At 41.8% G+C, this 22,315-nt stretch overlaps 2 protein-coding genes across 7 annotated transcripts in view; both read left to right on the forward strand.

Moving 5' to 3' along the window:
- Positions 1-9,401, forward strand: part of PTPN13 (protein tyrosine phosphatase non-receptor type 13) — a 109,354-nt gene extending 99,953 nt beyond the window's left edge. For 3 of the 5 annotated variants that reach the window (XM_079306478.1, XM_079306476.1, XM_079306479.1), the window contains 9 exons: positions 511-593; positions 1,778-1,833; positions 2,949-3,052; positions 4,158-4,306; positions 4,888-4,978; positions 5,658-5,995; positions 6,474-6,689; positions 7,487-7,549; positions 8,565-9,401. In XM_079306478.1, coding sequence (XP_079162604.1) covers positions 511-593; positions 1,778-1,833; positions 2,949-3,052; positions 4,158-4,306; positions 4,888-4,978; positions 5,658-5,995; positions 6,474-6,689; positions 7,487-7,549; positions 8,565-8,645 — 1,181 coding nt within the window. In that variant the 3' untranslated portion in view covers positions 8,646-9,401. The remainder of the gene's footprint in view (positions 1-510; positions 594-1,777; positions 1,834-2,948; positions 3,053-4,157; positions 4,307-4,887; positions 4,979-5,657; positions 5,996-6,473; positions 6,690-7,486; positions 7,550-8,564) is intronic. The other 2 variants (XM_079306475.1, XM_079306477.1) reach the window with 1 other exon arrangement.
- Positions 9,402-21,636: 12,235 nt separating this feature from the next.
- Positions 21,637-22,315, forward strand: part of AFF1 (ALF transcription elongation factor 1) — a 67,188-nt gene continuing 66,509 nt past the window's right edge. The window contains exon 1 of one of the 2 annotated variants that reach the window (XM_079307231.1): positions 21,637-22,082. In XM_079307231.1, the coding sequence (XP_079163357.1) occupies positions 22,066-22,082 (17 nt within the window). In that variant the 5' untranslated portion in view covers positions 21,637-22,065. The remainder of the gene's footprint in view (positions 22,083-22,315) is intronic. The other variant, XM_079307232.1, reaches the window with a different exon arrangement.

The raw sequence follows: 22,315 nt of genomic DNA on the forward strand, positions 1-22,315 counted from the left end.
TGTAGGCTGTCGTTTGCAGCTGAAGATTATTTGAATCCTTAGGATATGGCAGCAGAGTGCTTTCATAGAAGGCACATACAAGTCAGGTTTTATCTGGCATGTCCTAATTACATTTTGTTAGTACAAAGAATGAGTAGAATCCTGGTTTAGAGCTACTGCTGGTCTAAATCTAAGTGAATTGCAGAAAAAACAGTGGCATAGGGAATGTGATAACTTAGTAGCTGCAGCTTGTCCACCAGTTATGCAGTGACACAGATACTTTGTACAAACCTCATATATCATGGCAGCTGTTCCAGTTTTAAAATAAAGAAACTAAAGTCTGGTTATCCTATGCAGTAAGAGCTCTTTTCCAACATGATGGTAGCAAAGGGCCTTTAAAAGTGTATCTTGGTTACTCTGGTATTCCCTGCCTAGTGCCAGACAGGTGGAACAGGATTCACATCTGTGAGAGGGTGGCTCCTGGGCATTTTCTGTTCTGTTTATGCTGTATCCCCTGATTTTCCTGTTCAGTAGAGATGAATGGAAGGATGACAGAAGATAAGTCTGAGGACACAGACTGCGATGGGTCATCTTTACCTGAAGATTTTTCAGAGGTAGGATGCCAAGAAGCTGGCAGATGCTCTTTTAATTTCCTTCCTTATTGGGATAGAACTGGTGGAAATAACATTACATGTCCTTTAAATAAGAACATCACTGTAGGTAGTAGTTTTAAATGGTATATAAACACTGATTTTTAAATAGCATATTATTATCATAAATTATCTGTATAAGAGAACAGAGCATATAGTTATTTTACACATCACATGAAATTCATCGGCTTTTTTTTTTTTTTTTCAGAAAAGGTGGTAATAAACTGCCTTGTTAATGCTACTTCAGCTTTTTAATCTAAAATATTTCAGTGATTCCTACTCAAAGAAGGGAAGAAGTCACGGTGAAAATGAATCCTGTGTAGACTTTACTGTCCAAAATGTGGATTTGAAATTTCTTTTCCTGCTGCATTTTGCTAGGATAACTTCATTAGCTTGAATAACTTCTATATGTAGTTTGCTCTATGTTATTTTGTGTCCATTTTTACGTCAGTCACTGGATGCCTGGGTTTTGTGTCTTGTTTCAAATCAGCAGAACTCTGTCTCTGCAGCACATCCTGGCTCTTGCAGCTTTCTGTCCAGTTAGTAGAGCTGAAAATCAAATCAGGAATCTGGCTCTGTGTCAATTGCACTAGGGAGAGCCACAAGTAAAATTGTCCCAGTGTGGAAAATTAAGTCAACCTAAAAAGTATAAATTATTTGCTAGAGTTTTTCTTGGAAGAAGGATGGAAATGCCCTCCTCTGTGCTGAGTCCTCCTGGTGTGCTGAGGAAGGTGTGAATAGGAGTGTGTGTCACTTAGGGGCAGTGCCTTGTTTTTGTTACATATCCTCAGTACAGGAACTGTAGCTTCACAGTTCTGAGGCAGCAGTTTTCACTATCAGGCTTACCTCATAAAGGGTAAAAACAAAAAAGCCAACTGGGGAAAGCTTAGGTGACTCTACTGCTGCTGTGATTCATTTTAGTACAGCTTTTTGGCCTTGTTACAGTAGAGTATCTTTCCAAGTGCTCAGTGTTCTTGTCCTCTGTTATTTTGGGTTAATGAGATGTCTAAAAGAGGAAAGTCTTCTATTATGTGCTGCTTTGAACTTAGCACCCTTCAGAAATAGTCCTTATAATTGTTAATTGTTTAAAATTTGCAGTATATGAATGTTGCAACTCTGTGTTTTAATGTCTTTTGAAATACTTCTAGCCAACACATGTAAATGGTTGTGAAGACTATTGTGAAGTAAAAGCTGTGCCAGAAAGGTAAGATTTCTTTTCAAGTTGAGTGCAACTCTTTCTAGCAAACCTGTAAAGTCTGGAAGTCTGAAGTATATGCTGGAATGAGGGAAAATCAACAACAAAAATAACCCAAGAGACCACTGCCAAAGCCAAATGAAATAGCTGTGCAATGTCTTGTTGAATTGTTCTCTTGGTCTATTCCTTACTTAAAAAGTTGTAATTTGCCTGAATACTAATCAGCTTTATGTGGTTTATTTGTTCCTTTGATACGTGGTTGTAGCAAGTAACTGGACTGTGTTCAGAGGTCTCCAAATAATAATTTGCATTGTGCTAACAACTTGGTACTTGGTTGTGATAAAAACATTCAAACAATGCTGTCTTCAGTTCAAATCTATGCAACCTTCATTAGTGTTGCATCTTCTGGTTTTAGACCACTGTAACTCAAGTGTAGAATTCATCTGCTCCATCAGCTCCCATTTGGATGCCTGGGGCTTACTATTTTTTCCATGGAGCACAAAGCATATGCCTGACCAAGTTGGTAGCTAGATGTCCCTTTGAGCCACTTAGAACTTTAGATACTCTCAAGGTTGTTTTCCTTAGTAAAGTAATTTCTAATAATAAATTTTAGTCTAAGTGAAATTTCGCTGAAAATGTATATGGGTTTATGTTGTTAAGCTTGTGGGAAGTTTGGGGTTGAGATTTGGCACAAGCACTGACATTATGAACTAAAATACTTAATACATTCATCAGTATCTTCAACAAAGCTAGAAAACTTGCAATTGAAAGTAGATACTCAAGTGTAGTGAATTGTATGAGTGGTACAAATCTGCTATTGGATGCTATTTAATTGCTTAGCCTTTGGAAAATAATTGCAGTGGTAGGTATTACTGGATTTGTGTATTCAGTGGGCTCTTTTCCCACTGTTCCCTTTTTCAGATCCCCTTTGGGGATGTAAAAAAGAAAAAAAATGGGGAGCAGAAAAGTTAAAAAGTTAGGTTTTTGAGATCACTGATAGGGATCTAGTCCAGAAATAATTGTAGCCATAAATTGCTTTCTGGTGGGGTGTTTTTTTTTAACTAGGCTGCAAGTGTGCTGGTTCTAGGTGTTCTTTCTTACTTCCATACCTTGTCCTCTTATAGATCCCCTCCACAGCCTTCCTTGAGCCAGGCAGATGAGGAGGAAATCACATGGGGAAGCGATGAACTGCCCATTGAATCAGTCAGCCAGGAGCGTGTAAATAAAGGCAAGGACATTTAACATCAACAGTGCAAAACTTCAGGGTCACATTGAAAAGACAGAAGTGAATTTGGAGATGTCCTGGATATGTCTTGAGGGTGTCATGGCAGGTACAAGGAGGATTCTAACAGCTCAGCAGTGCACTGGGAAGGATCTCCACATCTTTGTGTGATAAGTGTATGACAGTTAATAAGAACAAGTATTGACAACATTGTGTCTGTAGTTGTAGAAGAGCTGGGGCCAGCTGAGATGTTTCCTTCCTCTGTACCTGTCTCACAACAGCTGTAACAATAAATATATGTTTGACTGTGATTAGATTGATATATTGTGTGCTTCACATACCAGCTACCCCATGCTCAGATTAGGCACTACTTTTATCTTGACTGTCATTCTTCCAGTGCTGCTCAATGGGGCAGAGTGAAACTCTGCACTTTGATATGTTTGGCAGAATTTAGTCTTCACTTTTTTGAGCTAGCATTAGAAATGTCAGTTCCTGAAGTTCATATACAGCAGTCCTTTGCATTCATTGAAAGAAAAAAGGATAATCTGTGATACTTCAGACTAAGTCAGTAGATTTAGGACACTTCTAATTGCAATACCAGAGAGATTCTTGGTTTATGAATTCTGTTGTGCTTCAGAAAAGCACTGAAGGCCTGATGGGGAGGCAAGCTATTTGGGGAAAAAAGTATCCTTCCAAGTGATAATTGTAAGATGTGCTGTTTACATGTTGGGTATTAGTGCTAAAAACAAGTCACAGGCTGTAATGAGAAGAGTTCTGAATTCATCCCTCTGTGTGTCCATCTATTTTTATAGGTTATTTTCTTAAGAACTTACATTTTAAAAGTACTTGATGTTTGTTTCAATGAAAGTTCAGGACAATACTCCCTTTAGTTACTGGATTCATCAGCGCTGATTTTGTGTCTTACTGGTTTTGCTAGTTAATTTGGTGTTTCCTGTCAAACTGAGAGGAGAGCTGTGTGTTCTTTCTGGTGTGTAGGAGCAAGAGAAAACAGGCAGTGTAGTGATGAATAGCAACATGCAAATCCAATTGTGAGCTACAGTGTATGTTTCCCTGGTTTTAGCTATTTATTTATATTTATATCTTTTACTAGATTTCCCCCTAGTGACAGATGAAGAGATCTCTGCACTGCCTGCTGTGAATGTACTCCCTGGAGGCAAATATTCAGGAGCCAAATTGAAGTCAGCAATTAGGATGTTGCGTGGATTGCTGGAACAGGGAGTCCCTTCTAAAGAGATTGAAGTGAGTAACTATTTGTCCTTTAAAGTCCTTTTTCCCAGTATGAAACAAAAATAGAATGACTGGGTCATCACTGCCTTGAATACCACAGCTTTTTAATTGGAAGCTCAAAAGAAATGAAAATATTTAACACCAAAGACTTCACTCCCTTCTCCCACAAGGTGCTGAGAGCTGAGATCAGTTTGAATTCAGTTCATAAGAGCTTTCACAATCATTCTTGCTTCTGGTAAATTACCAAGTGAATATGATGTAAACAGGCATAGACAAAGGCTATGAAATCTAGCTGCTGCATGTAAACCAGTCTTTTCAAAGTCTTAAGTGAGCCATGTTACTTGATCTCTTTTTTGAGAGAATGAGGTGAAATATTTACTGATAGTATGCAGGGTTTAGTTTGGGGTTCTTTTTGTTCATTTCATTTTCTTGGCTGTATAAAGAATTCCTTCCTGTGACCACCTTATTTTGCATATCCATATTAGGATTTGATTTTTAATTCTTCTATGTATTAATGACTTGATAACATAACCAGTCTTACTCTAATTACCAATCAGTGCTTTCCTAATGCACAGGTACTTGCTTCTTTACAGAACCTTCAGGAGTTAAAACCTCTGGATCAATGTTTGATTGGACAAGCAAAGGAGAACAGGAGAAAGAACAGATATAAAAACATACTTCCTTGTAAGTCTTAACTCATTTGAAATTCACAGTTGATATTCTGTCACCATTTGTATGGTCAGATGGATTGGATCAGAGGTGGGATAGTTTGATCCCTAATCCTAGTAAGGATGAAAATAAAGCAAGCATTGATAAAGCAGGTTAATGTCAGAGAACAATATACTACTGTACTGTACTGTAGGTAGGCATGGATGTTCACAGACTTTTCAGTTGTTTCAGCAGATCCTGTGTCTTAAATGATGTATACATGTGGAACTAGACAAGATTTTTTCAGCTTTAACCATGCAGAATTGGGAAAACAAATATATACTATTGTCAGTAAATTTCCTGCCATAAAATTCTGCTTGTTAGGTGTTGAGAAGTAAGAACTGACAGAGGTTAACTCTATGTGAAAAAAACTCAACCTCTGTTTTTCAGAGTTGCAGTTCAAATCACTTATCCCACCTGTCTGCTGATTTATATTTCTCCTGCAGACATACTTTCCTTTATTGAAAGTACTGATTAGTGTCCTAAATTAAGTATTTAAGTGATTTATTTCTTTTAAAGCAAGCTATGGAAGCATCTGTGGGGATAAATGCTATGTTAATGTGTAAGGTTCAACACCTGTATTTAATGAATGTCTCACTATTGCTGATGATGTGCACACCTAACATGAGGTCTCTCTGTTGTGTGGGGATGACAGATGACACCACCAGAGTCCCCCTCGGGGTTGAAGGTGGATACATCAATGCCAGCTTCATTCGCATGCCCGTGGGGAATGAGGAGTTCGTTTACATTGCATGCCAAGGACCTCTTCCTACTACTGTAGCAGATTTCTGGCAAATGGTTTGGGAACAAAACTGTACTGTGATTGCCATGATGACTCAGGAGGTCGAGGGAGAAAAGATAAAGTGTCAGCGTTACTGGCCAGATGTGCTCAATAAAACCACCATGATCAATGACAGACTACGCCTTGCTCTTGTGAGACTTCAGCAGCTGAAGGGCTTCATCATCAGAGTGCTGGAGCTCCAAGAGATTCAGGTGAGTGAATCTAATTCTGCATGCTTAGAGTTTTTTCTGAGTGTTGCCATATTTATCCTCATACTTCTGCCTTGCCTGCTTTCACTTGCATTGTCTACATCCAGAGGCAACCCAGGGCTTCTCCTCTTTGCCCAGTGATCATTACTGGGAAGCTGTTCCTCATTGCAGCCTGTGCTGCTCTGTGACTTTTACAGGAGAGAGCATTTGGGCCAAGCTGTGGTTTCATTATATTAATGAGACTCTAAATTCTGGCTCCCATTGGCCACAGAAACATCTGTGTGATCAGCTCAGTCTGCACAGTGAACCTTACACTTTAAAATTACTTACTAGTTATTTCCAGTTTGGCTCTTGTTGTATTGAATTACAGAGCACCTTCACTGGGCAAATCCCTCTGTTCTGAAACTTTCCTTTGGGAACTCAATTTCCTTCTTTTTAATCTTGCCACATGCCAAACGGTGGTGCTGTTTTTGACCCTCAGACAGGTGAAGTGAGGCACATTTCCCACCTGAACTTCATTGCCTGGCCTGACCACGACACCCCCTCCCAGCCAGATGATCTGCTCACCTTCATCTCCTACATGCGGCACGTCCACAAGTCGGGGCCCATCATCACCCACTGCAGTGCAGGCATTGGCAGGTCAGGCACCCTCATCTGCATAGATGTGGTCCTGGGGCTGATCAGCAGAGACCTTGAGGTGAGTGTCCCAGGGGATGTGCTTCTGACCTGCTGGAAGTGTGTTCCATTAAATCCATGCAATCTTTTTAAGAGTGTGCCATGCTGTTGGCAATACCATGTTTCTTTGCTGGTGGTCCCAGGTAGAGAGAGTTCTAATATTCAGTGGCTCTTGGTTTAGTTCAGAGAACCTCAGCAACCAGGTGCCACTTGAAGTATGTTTCAAGGGCATGTTCTACCATAGTGGACTTCTGGCACATGGCATGGGAAAAGTGGTGTTGCCATGATGCCTTTGGCAATGGTGGAAGGGGTGTGTAAATTAACTTTTCCAGCACGACCAGGGATATGATTCCTAGGGTGATCCACAGGAGGGTGCTAGCTTCCTTATGTTTGTCCTCCAGCTGTTCCAGGTAGCAAATCTTCCAGTGAATTTCTAGAGAGGGTGAGCTGTGTCATGCTTAGCTCAGTGGAGCTTCTAAGCACCCTCTGAATACCTAGGACTTTGTAGACCTGGGAAAATAAAAGGTGTTTTGTTAGGTTGGATCAAGGGGCTCTTTCCTGCTTGCTTAGCTCCCAGTAAGAGTAAGCAAGAGGGCTTGTGTACAGAAAGAAACAAGAGAAGAGGGGAATGTCTGATGTAGAGCCACATCAGACTGCCCAAAGACATGCTGGTTACCTACCAGACAAACATAGGCTATAGTGAATTACTCATTTCACTACTAATGTACCTAATTCTATTCCCTGGTTTGATGCTGGGGATGTTTCTTTGTCCTGCATGTCTGTCTTATTTGAGTGTTTAAGTTGCTGTTTGTTTGGTAGTTCGACATCTCGGACCTGGTGCGCACGATGCGTCTGCAGAGACACGGGATGGTTCAGACAGAGGTGAGTCTGGGTCCCCAGGCATTCACTGAACCATCTGAAGTGCCAGAGAACCCCATAATGCACACCAATTGTCTTTGTGCACTGTAATGTGATATTTGTGCCACAAGAATTAAATCAAATTAGTTGCAGGATGTATTTAACATTTATAAATATAAGCCATTTTTATCATACTGTATTGTTTTGATCTGTGTTTAAAAAAAACCTGTGAGTTTTCATCTTCAAAAGCATGTTTCTGTAGAGGAGGTCAGCTAAGCTTTTTTGGTTTGAAGTTGCATTACAAACTGAAGAGAAGGCCTAACTAGCTGCTGTGAATCATTGATACTATCAGAGATCTTGAGATCTCCTTTGGGAAGATATTCAGCCAGAGGTTCAATTTTTTAGGAATAATCTGGATCTAGAGCTAATTAACTTCAGACATAGTCATGTCAAGGTCTTGTTAAAATCTGCACTTTTTCTTTGAATGGGGAAGAATTGTGAATTCATAGTCAAAAAAGCCCATTAAATCAGACCAGTAAACTATCAGCCCCCTCCCCACTTCACACCCCAAAACATGTATCAGCCCCCACACTTCTATCACTGAGATTAAGGTAAGAAATTCCACTGTCCTCTGAATTCTGTATTAGTTGGCATTGATGCAAGTCTTTGACATTCACTTGCTGTATTCATTTCTACTTACGTCAAGTGCCTAGTCTCCTTTAAGTGATTTTGGTGTGAAAGAAGGATAAATGTCCCATGTGAAATATATCTTTGGTGACAGAGGAGTGTCTGTATTTGCTGTAAGTTTAGGTTGTGTATTTTTCCACTGTGGCCTTTTTGTTTGTTTGGGTTTTTTGTTGTTAGTGGTCTTTTATTGTGAGGGGTCTTTTGTTTTCTTTGGGATTTGATGGTGGTGGTGGTTTTATTGCTTAATAGTATAATTAGTATTGAAAGTGCTATGCAACTGTGAAGTGCAAGTGAGAGCACTTAGGTGGTGCAGGCATTTTTCATATGTTCTGTAATTTCCTTTTCCTTACAGGATCAGTACATTTTCTGCTATCAAGTTGTCCTTTATGTCCTGAACCGTCTCCAGCACGAAGAACAACAGAGAGACAAATAAAATACTGAAGCAGAAGTTGCATTTAAAATGAGGAAGCAAGGAGGTTGAGAGACTCTGGAGCATTTTATTTGTCCTGCCAATAATTTTCTAATCCCTTTCTTCAGTTGCTGTCCAGTGTCTTTTCTATAAAGTCTCTCCATCATTCCAAATAAGGTATATATAATTCTGAGGGAAAGGGATAGCTCATACAATACCACTATTGTCTTCAGCCCCATGGATGCACATGTGAGGTTTTTGTACAACAATATTTAATAAAGCTGCATTTTTTTTTGCAGCTTCCTTAATATGTCATAAAATACAGAAATAAAAATATTTTAATTTAAAAAGAAAAATAAAGAAGAAAAAAGTAATCCTATACTACTTCCTGCAATTCTGCAACTGTTTTGGGGTATTTGTTTCTTACAGGGTGGGGAAGTGGGAGGGATGAGGCAGTATTTTTATCCTGGCAAACTTTATTACAAAGACATTTTACTAGTCTCTATTGAAAGCTTGTTCATGGCACAGAATTTTTGCCCTTCTAGTACAATTGCAGTTATTTTATAGAGGGTATCTTGAAATCAGCATTTAAGAGATACCTGTTGGCATAAGGATAGTAGTGAATGTTAACTGTATCACAGTTAATAATGTTTACTTCATAGAATTTCATGTATATATTTATATACTTTTACACAAAAAAGCTGAATTATTGGATGTCTAACCTTATAATTGATTAGGCATCTCTACTCTGTAAATAAAAATATACCTAATGTACACTGATCACAGTGGGTCTGGGTATTTTTGTGTCCTTGTGACTGATCTTTCTTGGCCTGCCATGGCATAATTCCCTGTGGTTGCTGCCCTTATGACATAAGGGCTGTGCACATTTTAAGTTTTCAGTGTCCTTCTGTTCTTCAGTATCTGTTTGAAAAATATGACAGAACTGTGGGCTCCTTTCTGGAGAGTTTCCCCACTATGGTGAAAAGAAGGGTTTATTTTCCCCCCTCCTTGTTTTTCAGCACACCTGGGCATTGAGATCATATCACGTTTTTGGGGGGTGTGTTTGCCCTGCTGCAGCAATGTTCTGACAGCAATGTAACCTGCTCTGCTCTCTGATGAGGCAGCCAGGCTTGAGGTTGGAGGGAGGATATCAGATTCTAAGTAGTTCAGTGGCTTAGTGATACGTAAACAATCATAACTATTCTGATAGAAAATTTTAATTTTAAGGTCTATGAGAGCCTCAGATGGTGAATAAATGCCATCAGCCTCAGGTGGCCATTTGAGGGCAATATTGGGCAATATTCCTGTCCCAGCAATCTGCCAGAACTGAAATTTTGTTCTGTCAGGAATGGTGTAAAAGTCCTAATTTAACAGCATTCTGCATTGAAGTGGTGGAAGTAAGTTCAGAGGCTGGTTATTATTCAAGGTTTTGACTCTTCAAAATAGTAGCCCAAAGTATTCCAGTGTCCCAAAACTGAGGCAATTTGCACTGCCTTGCAATAGTGTGACTTAAAAAGAAGAGCCTTTTTCACTTGTCAGTAATACTGTGTATTTTATTCCCTCCAGCATAACAGCAAAATTGTGCATTTTTCAGAGCAGCATAATTTGAGGAAGGAAAATTAATTCTGTGTAGATAGAAGCAGAGGCAAATTGATTAGCCATGTTGGCAGTATACCTATATGAAGGAGCTATAAACTGAAGACAGAAGATTTTTTAGGACAACAGTTGTATACAGGCAAAGTAAGTAAACACAGCTAGTTAATACATTGCTGCTGCTTTAACAGAAATAGTGAGTTCAGAGGGTTTGGGCATATCTGGGTTTTAGAAACAAAAAAAAAAATCTTATGGTAACCAGACAGTATGGTCAAGGCAGTTAAATTCTTCTTTTAAATGTTTCCAGGTACATGCCAAACAATGTAGAAACAGGAACAGATTTTCTATAACCTGCTGCATGGAGCCAAGTACAGCACAAGCAGCTGGCATCAGATTATAGCTTATGGGAAACACAAATCAGGAAAAGGTTCCAGATTTTGCTGCTTGTCCTCACAGACATGATGATGATCTGTGGTATTGTGTGCTGTACCAAATTTCCTTTTAATGGTGGACACACAAAAAAGCAGAGGATGACTAACTTGACCTAACCTCCCCTTCCTCAGAAAAAGGACAAATACACACATATACACAAAAAAAAAAAAAAAAAAGCAGAGATAAGCACAAAAAAAAAAAGAAACACATGCACACACACAAAGCATTCAGGTGTTTCTGAGAAATCATGTATGTGTGGTGAAAGGTGGCATTGGCCTCTTTTGAGAAGTTCTCTAATTTCTTTGGGTTTTTTGTCTCAACATTGAGGAATAGAATATTGAATAAAGATTGAATGCTCTATACTCTGACACTTGCTGAGGACACTGGAAGGTTGTCTGTTTTCTGGTATGCAGGTGGAACTTCCCCTCTGTGACACCTGATGTGGTCAGTTTGGTTCAAACAGACCCCACAGCTCAAGACTCATTACAAAAAAATGGATGTGCTTATGCGGTGGGGTGGCTTAAACTTGGTTTCTGTGGAAAATCTGGCTGGAAATATGCACCAATGCTCATCTTTTTCTTCAAAGGATTAGATTACTTAAAATCTTTATGCCCCCTTTGTAGAAATGAGAAGCCTAGTTTCTTGAAAGGAAAATTGCTGTGTGCTTTCTTACTATGCTGACTGTATGATTTCCAGCCTATATTTGAGAGGGGTTTTTTTTGGTTTGTTTTTTTTTTTTTTAAGAATTGGGATGTCTTGCTGAGTAAGCATCCAGAACATGCTCCAGCTGAAAGGGATTTTCCTTTATATAGGTATCTGATTTTCAGCAGGAAGTTTACCAGACTAGGGAAAAAAACTGATATATAATCCATTATAGTTCTAATTAAAGAACTGATGCTGTGTGTTAACCCAAGAGAGAAATAATCTTTTTGTTTTTCCAGCCAGAATTAGCTGACAGAAGCACAAACACTTTGCCACATAAGCAGCCCTGTACCATTAGTAGTTTATCATATCTTTGTTTTCCTTGCTGATCTTTGCCTGCAGAAGAAAGGCAACAAAAGAGGAATTCCAGTTGTTCCTTGGATACTGTTTTGAGGGCTTGTTTCTGTTGTTACTTGAATGCTTTTGAGCAGTCTCTTTCCTTATAGCTGAAGTCCTTCTAAAACTATCTGTGTGGGGGGAAAGAAGAACCATCATCTGGATGGAAGTCTGAATTTGTAACAACCACTGATAGACAAGACATTACCTGGGGCAAACATCAAATGACTTGTGGATATTAATACAGCTGAAGTGGAGAAAGAATCTGTCCTGTGCTGCCTTCTCAGTGCAGCTGACCTCAGAGGTAAATTCAGGGAAATGTTACTCAGCATTTAAGCAGCTTCAAGAGGGCATCATAGCAAGGGCTCTGAATATTAAGAGTGGTCATTCCCCAAATATTCATTCAGAGAATGACATTCTCCTGGCTGGGCAAAGTAGCAAATAAATGAATGAGTGAGCCAGCAGAGAAGAAAAGGCAAACTCAACACTAGGAAAGAAAATGCTGACAAAAAGTGGCTGATACAAATAAATGCTTTATTGGATATACTGAAAAGAGAATGAAGAACAGACTTACAAATACATGATGAGGTAACAAGCTCCCATGGTAGATGGCTCTGAGTAGAGTTTGCTGCAAACTGGAGCACAGCCACTGGGTTGGAATTCAAGGTAAACTAAACTTCTAGACTCCATCTTTTGGAAAATTCCTTCTGGAGGAAAGTCCCATTCAATTTCAAGTGACCTAGCCAGTGAGTGGAGTGTTGATTGATGAAGGTGTTATGTTTAACAATGATGAATCTATCACATCTTTTGGGCATCGGAGAATTTGTGGAGTGGGACGTTTCTCCCATGAGAGAGCGAAGATGAAAATGACCATTTGTGTCTGAAATTTTGGCCCATACACATCTCTTGCAGGTACACATATTGGTCCACCCAGTTGATGTCATCTTCTGACAAAACTGATAATAACAATTATGGAAAGTCTTGTATTGCTGTGGACAGGATGACAGAATTTCTACTGCTGCTTTGGGTAAACAAACAAACAAAAAGGCAGAACACCACATCCTGGGACTAACATTCAGACCCCAATCTGAACATCACTTCTTGGGCTTAATTCCTGGTGCTTTGTGTTGGCCTGCCCAGTGGGCTCTGCAGGGAACTTTGCTTCTTAATGAGATGTTAGGAAAAGGGCGATTGGTTTTGTTTTAATGAGGTGCTGGAAAGATCTTGCTGGCTATGAGAACGTGACTTGAAGGATAAATCATTGGACTGGGAGCAGATTTAATTGCTAATTTCCTCAAGTGGGTTCTAGGAAATGAATTTCATATTCCTTGTTGTACTGCAATGACCTCCATAGTCAAAAATTCTCTCAGGTAGGGCTTTGACTGTAACTTCAGTACAATAGCCAGATTCCCAAACAAATTATTGTCTCTAAACAAGTTAACTTGGTCACTGGTATTCAGTAACAAGGAGTTTTGTATGGTCTGTTTTGCCTTCTCAACTCTCTATAAAGCCAGATTGGATATTTCTGCACTGTTCTCAAGAACAGATACACTGGGATATCCCATTTAAACCCCCTCAAGTTCCTGTTCTTTCCTTGAAGTTTTGTCAGAGGTGGAACTCAAAGCTTCAGTAAAGGAGCTTGATTTTGTTTCCACCTCTAAGATTATTGAGCTTTCAGGCTAAGTCCACTGAAATTGGAGTGTGCTGAGCATTTGGTGTGTAACAATTTCTCTGTCTCCTTGAGGTGAGTAAGCCAAATTTGATGTGCTGAGCAAGCCTGCAGTAGCCTTTTGGAAGCTGGACAGGGTTAGAGGATAAAGCAAGAGAGTTCTTGGCTATGCACTGTAGACTGGGGTCACTTTCTCTACAGCTCCTTTGGCACTTGTCAAGGAAATAAATTTTCTCTTGTCAAACATTTGTAGGTTTAAAAATACCCTGGATTTGAGTTGTGGGGAGTGGAGCAGAACTTTCCTTGTATTTCCCTGTATCTCCTGTGTGTAGCCTACTGCTGGATAAAGGTCACAGGGCATAGTCCCCACAGTTGTGGGTTTCCTATGTTCAAATCTGTCTTTAGATTCTGCAGTGTTCAGTACAGTCCTAGTGTGTGACAAGGCTTTTTAAAACTTAGTTCTTCTAACGAGGACTAATAATGTCTCAAAGAACAGTGACCTCTGACCTGGTAATTAAAATAACTTGTCTGGGTCAAGTTGATGCCTCCAGGAGAAAAATGTTCATTTACACTAAATGAAATTATAAAGTAAGGTCAAGTCTGTTTGTCCCCTCACTGTCTTTAACAGGTGCTGCATGCTCTGAAGCAGAGGTGACATGCCTGGCTCCTCCTAAAGCTGGCTTTTGGTGTAATGACACAGAGTTCCCAGTTTTGCTATGAAAAGATTATCGTGCTGATGCTACAGATAGCAGGAGAGTGAGTGGTTATTAGGAGGCATTTCCTCAATGGTAGTGTTTCTAGAGCACTGCCAGTCTCCCCATCAGCACAATCTGCTCATGTTACCCAGTCCCATAATGGAAATAATTCCCTGAAGCACAGCTACCTGCTTTGCTTTTCTCAGGGATTCATAAAGCACTAGCAAACAAGGTTAGATTTAGGCAGGAATTATGTGAGCCCTGCAAGGTTGTCCATTCATATGATAATTATTCTGCATTCATCACCTTTCTGTAACCTGCTTTTTTCATGCACAGCTGCATTTTTTTCCCAGCAGAGATTAAATTTTGTTTTGTTTGTTTCAAATCCCTGTATCGCTATAAGCATTCTCAATTCTGTTTGCTGTGATAAGTCCTTAACATGACTGCTTTGTGCTCCCAGCAGCTCAGGCTACTTGTCTTGGGCCTTTTGGTCCCAGGACTTTGGACATAAACTCCTTGTCTAATGATGTGTAGCCCTGGCATGTTGATGGTTGCTTTAGAAATCAGCATTTTCTCAGCACAGGATTCAACAGAAACATTTGCCCAAGGGATTTATGTCCAACACACATGGGTGTACAACTAGGGAGGATTGCTTTATTTACTTCAAGAACACTTACCTTCTTCACCTCCAAATCACTTTATCTTTTATCTTTATCTTTTTATTACTATCTTGTGAGAGAGACATTATTGATATGTCTCTTGGGTGACCAGTGACTTGATTGTTTATAGCAGATAGGGATAATGCAGTTTTGAGAACTTGTTTTCTGAATTTGGACATGGTATCTGAGGCTCCTAGAGATACAATAACCTTCTTTTGCTTGACAAGGTTATGGAATTGAGCAGAAAATAAGTGCAATCAAGGGAAACACATAGGTACCTTATAATTCAAGACCTCCTGGCTTCCCTTGCACTATTTATTGTGCAGTCTGACTGTGCCATGTTGTCCAGTTGTCTCATTCACTTAATTTGTTGAGATTTGCCAGTGGTTTTGGCCCTAGGTGAGAGCACAAATCTGCACCTTACATGAGAAATTTTTCATATTATGTATGTGGAGAGGTAGATGATGCTACATTCCAATTAGTTTTTGTAAAAATTCACCTTCAAGCTGAAAGGAGCTCAGCATAGATGAAAGAGGTGAATAGAAGGAAGTGAATTCCACAAAGGGCATTTCAAAATGTTCCCCTTTCTCTGGAACATAAAGTTGTCTCACTCACTGTGTATGAATCAGCTCATCCAGGAGAGGAATCCAAAAAGGAATTGTGCTGAGCAATCATAATTCTAGCAAAGTCCTTATGAAGGGTCTAATCAAAGTGAAATGCTTGTTTAAAAACATCCTCTGTCTAGTTCTTACCATGGTCTTTCAAGCAGCTTCTGTGACCTTACACTTGTCCTTGTTGGACTTCATAGGGCTCATGTTAGCTCAGGTAACCCAAAAGACCCACTCTTCCAGACTGTCCAGCTCTTCCTGCAGGGTGAGTCTCCCTTCTGAAGTGCCTGTTTCCCCACCTGGCAAACCTCACCAGGGTGCACTTGGTCCCATCACACAGATCACTTGTGAGGATATTACAGTTCTTGGGCCCAATATCAATCCCTGTTGGACCCCACCTGTGACAGGTCACCAGCCTGAAGAGGAGCTGCTTGCCAGCACCTCCTGGTGCTTCCTGACAGCCAGCTCCCCACCCACTGCCAGGACCACTTTCCTAGACCATGATGTGTCCTTTTCCTGAGGCTGTGGGAAACAATATTAAAATCCCTGGAGAATTCAGGTAACAATGTGCACTGCCTGCCCCTCTTGGGCTGAGCAGTTCCTTTGCCACAGAAGGTGATCAGCTCTGTCAAGCACAACTTGCCCTTGGTGAATCCATTCTGGATTTTCCCAAATCTGATTTTTTTTTTTTTTTTGGTGTGTTAGACCTCAGGAGGATTTCTTCAGTAACTCTCCCAGGAACTGAAACATAACTTGGTTGCAAAAGCATTTGTAACTTGGGGAAATACATCAGGTTAATAATGCTCACACAACTCCATGGAGCATCAGTGTGGTTGAAAACCTGACTGCCAGAGCCATTTGCCAAACTTGTTAAGATTGTGCAGTGAAATCCAGATTTTTCTGCTGGCTGCTCACATGCTTTCTAGCTGTGTTAAGATGAGCTGGCAGCAGAGCAGGCTTCCCCCACACCCTGTGCAGTCACATCTGTGTGTGCATCTCCATCTGCCTGTGTTATTACAATGTGAAGTCTCTGCTTGGGCTGAAGAAGCCCCTCCTTCTGTGCTTGCAGAATGGTTGTCTGATGGTTCCTCACCTGGTGTTAATCACCAAATCATCAAAGCGCCTGTGCTCCTGTTTCGTCTCAGTTGCCCTAAGTGGGTTGGTTTACAAGGCTTCACATAAAGCTCCTATAGCCTGGACCCCTGCCAGAAGTGATTTTGCTCCCTCAGGAATGTGGCACGCTGCAAAAGAATGTCACAAATTGAAATGTAAACATTTTCTGTCCTATTTCATCTTGTTGGAGACTTTGCTTCTGCTGAGGTGTCCTTATAGTGACATGAGGAGCTTGATTGCTACAGGTTCCTTTCCCTTCTCTTTTCTCCTTGCTTCCTGAACATTGTTGCTTTGAATTTTTATCCAGTGTTACTTTTTAATCTATAGCTGTCCTTTTAATGTTTGTTTTTTCTCTTTTCCTCTTTTCATGAATGTTGACATTCATAGAAGGCCTATTTGGTTGTCTGAAGAGAGGGCCCTAACAGAACATTTAATCTTAAACTTGAACAAAATATCCTGGAGCTAGTAGCAGTAGCCTCATTTGTCATGCTCTTGGCCAAGCCTGAAGTTCTCTTTAGGAGCTGACCTGAAATGGAGCATCACTGCTGGGAGAAGGGGAAAATGGATCTCTTAGCTACACATGATCCACATGTTTGGCTTGCATGTTTAGGGGCACTGTCAGTGACTGCCAGCTGGCCATGCATAGCATGTCCTCAGAGATCTCCAGCCAGTGTCCCTCCTCCAGTTGCAGCTGAGTTCCCTGTGAGGAATGCTGAAGAGCTCAGCAGAGATGCTGGCTTTGGCAGCAGAATGGTCCTTTGGAAAACCTGCCATGAGAGCCAACAACACATGGCAGCTTCTCCTGCCTTGCAGTTCCAGACAGGCAATTACTAAATCTATTTTGTTGTTTCTTGACAGTTAAGGCAAAATTCTGCAAACATTCATTATGATCTGTGTGGCTCTTAGAAGTCTCTCTGAAACCAAAAGAAGTGTTTACAGGAGAATTCCCAGCATTTACAAGAGTTCCCTGAACTCAGCTTCTTGAACTGTGTGCCTCAGCCTATCAGTAGTGGGAATTGTATGTGGAAAAAGCTGTCAGCCTAGTACACATCAAAAAGTCAAATGATTTGCTGCCTCAGGTAAGCAATCTGTTCTTTAGGTTCCACATAAACTTCCTGTTGTGTAGTATTTCACTGAACATAATTATAACTGAATGGTGATTTAGGCTGCTAGGAAGAATCTAGGGATTCACACAACTCTGAAAATCCCTGTAGGAGTGTTGGGGGCGAGTATTCTGTATTTTAGTTTTGCAGTACAAAATTGTTTTGGAGAGCTAATTTAAAATGGAGATTTTGGATGTAACACACACAAACCTAAATGCAGAGTGTGCACCCACAGACACACATTGAAGGAGGAAAAAAAAATGTTTAGATTTCATTTTTTGTTCACTGGAATGACTTGCTGCTTTGGAAACTGAAGACTTTTCATGTTTGCTTGCTTGACTTTCCTTTTTCCCACTGTTGACTCCAAGAAAGCATGTTTTGGGTTGGCCTTTTTGATTGTTGAAGCAAAGCTTGGGTAGCATCTATGGTGTACAATGTGCTGCTCTTTTGTAAAAGAGACATTGAATATCTGTTTTTTCTCTTCTAGAGAAGCTGACACAAACTGAACCTTCATAATGGAATTTACAGACATGCAGAACAGCAGCAATAACTAGGAATTAACTTGAAATCTTGGCTTCCCAGATGCTATAACAAATGTCGAGGTGGTTTAAACATAAATAATCCCCCCCCTCAATGCAAGAATCATAACCAGTGAGTGGAAGGAGCTTTAAATTTAATGTGCTGTCTTTTACCAAACAAACGATGCCTTTTGTAACTTGAATCTGTTGAGAAATGATCAGTGCTGGATACTGAATCTCAGTGGGACCCTCACACAGTCATAATGCTTAGGGTATAGTGCTTGCAGGAATAATTCTTTGGAAGTTTGGACAATGAGGATTTCAGACACATATAACTTGCAAAATTTATTATTCTATCCCTGCCCAACCTCCCCAAGGGTAATTTTTATGCAGTTTCCATTTGTTTCTCATTTAGATCTTTACAGCTGCCAGTGTGCTCTACCCTCATACCACCTGCTATCACTCTCCAAAGTACATCTAACTTCTTTTTTTTGGCAATACATCTGCAAGGAATGAACCTTAACTTGTGAAAGTTCATAGGCATTATGGAACATTTTAAGGCATTCTGAGTGATAAGTGAGTAATGCCAAGTAAGATGATGGAAATTGCTCCTGTTAGCTGCCAAAAGCTAGTAGGGTGTAGCCTCTAGTACAGTCTGGTGCCTGTGAGAAGGTGGTTTCTTTTTAAAATCTGTTTTCTTCAATTTAGATATTGAAAGATGAAGAGTTGTTTTCCTCTCTTTTCAGAAAAGTTTGATTCCTAACATCTGTAGAGCAATTACTTGCATAACAGGCTGCACCCAAGTTAGTCTTCTTTGTTAAAGTCAACATATCCTTTTGGTTTTACTCCTCCCTACCCCTTTTTTCAGTGTTGTACTTAGCTGTTTCTTTCCTTTGCCCTGCAGCTCCTTTAACCTCTCTGTAGCAACACTGTGTGGATTAGACCCAGTGAAATCCAATGCTTTCCAGGATTTACCCAGCAAGGATGTGCTCCTGGCAGTCAGCTGTGGTTCTGGAAAGTGCTAAGGTTAAGGAGGTGCAATAAAACAAGTCTACAGGGACATGCTTTGCTGAATCAGGGCTAGCAGAGAGTTTTGCTGCCTCAGCCTTCTTCAGACTCGTCATTTCTCACAGCTTCATTTACCTTGTTGAGCTGGTTTTTGTGTGTGCTTGCCTGGATGGGTTTCTGAGTTTTGCTCACTTTCCAGCTCAACTTTGGAGGCAGGAGTTTGAGGGTGAGATTAACCAACTCCTCCAAATATGTGGAACTCCTGAAACCCTGTGCATTATGGTTGTAGCCCTTGCTTTACAGCGTTTATAGTGTGTTTGGCTCCTTGCCTACGGTGGGGAAAGACACCAGAGAATCGAGCCCTTGGCAGGTTAGTGTAGTTTGGGATGGCCAGAACACAAGCAGCTCTGCAGATGTGCAGCCTCTGGCTATCTGTGGAGTAGCAGGGAGATGCAAGGCAGAAGGGCCTGACAGCCAGAGGGGCTCAGGGGTCAGGGATTGTTCTGCCGGGCTGGGGCAGCAGAGCCTCTGTGGAGCACGGTCCTTGCCTTCTGACCTGGTGCACAAGTGCCCTTTGCAAATGAAAAGGCCACCCACGGCTCCCTCAGGCTGGGAAACACAATATCCACTGGACCCTTTTCACCTCCAAATGCGAGGGACTCATCAGCGGCAATAAATGGCAGCGGCAAGATGGATTTCTTGTCAACAGAGCTGGGAGAACGTGTTAATTAAAGGCCAGCAGTGACTCTTGGGCAGTGAAGGTAGGGGGGTGTGTCTGTTTAAAAACCTGATGCAGTGCCCTGCAATGAGATGTTTTGAGCAGCATGGTAAGGGCATGAATTTGACCTCTTTCTGTGTATAAACAAATACATGTTTTACTTTACAGCAAATGTATTTCAGGAAAGCTTACCGACCACGTCTTTATTCTAATGATTTTACTATTGTTTGGTATGTGTTCCTTCTTCATTAATTGTTTCACAACACTACAAGCTTCTGGCATCTGTCCCACAAACTTAAGGAATTATCATCCCTTTATTAGTATAATATCATGTTCTATTTTTTTTTTTTTTTTTTTTTTTTTCTGGGGTTAAGGAATGCTGCATTCCCCTTCCTGACCCAACACTCAGATATGGCCAGCACGGTTAGTGGTGAGCAGAGAGCTACGAATCTCCCTCCTGCAGTAGGTGCTGTAGGTAATTTTTATGGCAATGTATCAGTATCTGGAAATAATGTTGCTTCACGCTTGACACTTCTGGGTCTTTTTTTTTTTTTTTTTTTTTTTAATTTCCTTGTGGTCAACATGTCCAGATACAGGCAGGTCTACGGGCAGTGAGAGGGGATTTCAAAGAAACCTAATGTACCCACAGCCTGTGCTTTACCACCGATGCCTGAGGTTGGTAGTCTGGCCTTTGCAGGAGTTCACAATTAAGTAACAATGGCATCCAGGCTTCCTGCACACCTTTGTTTGGTTTTTGGGTGGATTTGCATTTTTGTCAAGAGTTTAAATCACTAGCTTAATCTCTGGAGAACTGCATTCTCATCCAATGCAGAGGTAGATATGAATGGATCTTCAAATCTTATATACAGCTTAAATGCTATTTGGAATGATGGTCACGTGTAGGAAGCTTTTCCTGATAGGTTTTTAAGACAGAGAGCTCAGTAGTGCATTTCTGAGCTTACGATGAGCTGAAGAGTTCAAAGAGCTTTTTTTTTTGTTTGTTTTGTTTTGTTTGTACTTTACTTAGTGGAGACATTTTCCTTCAGTTTGCAATACATCTTAGAAAAAGGGGGAAGAGGAGAAACTTGTATCCCTGATCAGGGAATAGAAACAGGTGAGAAAAGCTGCAGTCTGCAGATGTTGGAAACAAACATGAGGGAGGAGCCGGCAACTGACAGGACATATTCCGACAGCTTTCTTTGGAGAAACGTTTTAATTTGTCCGATGCACTTAAGTGCTTTTGAAGGGGGGCAGGTGTAAAAGTGCTAGAAACTTTAGGTGAGAGCAAACAATTTTTTTTTTTTTTTTCCTGGAGAAAGCTTAGCTGTTGTGGAAAATCTAGAGCATATATTTTATTTCCGTATCTTTTGTTCTGCCTGAAGGAGCTGATACGAATTTTATTTAATCTTTGTGGAGATAGCTCAGACTCAAGATTGCCATAAAGGTTATCTGGAATAGGAAAACAATAAAGTTTAAACCCTTCTCCCTGTATCTGCCAACAAGCCTTTTCCCAAAGGTTTCTCAGCCTGCAATTCCAACTCTGGCTTTAGCAGCGCTCTCAGGACTCCCTTTGCCGCATCGTGCGGACACCTGGGCTGCGCGCCCGCTTCGAAGGTCTCGGAACTTCCGAAATTTTGAAAAAAACGTTTAATTATACAAATACTAATAATTAAAAAAAAAAAAAATAGAGAGAGAGAAAGAAAAAAACCCACAAAACCAAAAGGGCAAATGCCCGAAGCAGCCGGCGCAGGAGCGCCCCTGCGGCGGCGGCGGGCAGGGTCGCTGGCGGAGCGGCCCCGGCTGGCGGAGCAGCCCCGGGCCCGGGGCCGCGGGCAGCGCCTCAGCAGCGGCGCGGGGCAGCTCGGCCCTCCCGCACGGGCACAGGCCGGGCCGTACCACGAGCGCCCGGCCGGGCAGGGGGAGGCGGGCTCGGGCCGGGCGCGGAGCCCGAGCTGCCGCCGGTCCCGCCGCTCCGGGCACTGCGGGGACAGCGAGCGGAGCCGCAGCCCCGGCAGACAGCGGCACCGGAGCCTGGCGGCTGCGGGCCGGAGCGGGGCCGTCCCGCGGGGCCGGGCCGGCCCCCCTCCCTGGCGGCGGCCGGGGGAGGGCCGGGCGCCCGGATGTCGATCAAAATGAGCGAGCCCCGGCCCTGCGCCGGCCGCCCGGGCGGGGGGAGCCGCGGCGCGGCGGCGGCCGGCACATGGGACGGCGCGCTGTGGCGGCGGGGTAGAGCCTGGACAGCTGCGGACGGAGCTGATGGATAGAGGACGCTTGGCAGGATAACCCCGCGATGGCTGCCCAGTCGAGGTACGGCACTGAATAACTTTGGTCGCGCCCGGTGCATCTCGCCGAGGGCTGGGTTTGTGATGCCCCGGCTCCTGCTCGGGCTCTGTTGGCTGTGCGGTTTTACCCCCAGCCCCTGGGTTTTGTCCGCGTGTTTTATTCACCGAAGTGCCCGCTCCCTCTTCCCAGCGTAAACTTTCTTCCAGCAGGAAAAGCAAAGTCTTAATTGCTCCCTGTCACATCTCCCCCAGTCTAAC

Source organism: Erithacus rubecula (assembly GCF_903797595.1).
Source record: "Erithacus rubecula genome assembly, chromosome: 5".
NCBI classification, from domain to species: Eukaryota; Metazoa; Chordata; class Aves; order Passeriformes; family Muscicapidae; genus Erithacus; species Erithacus rubecula.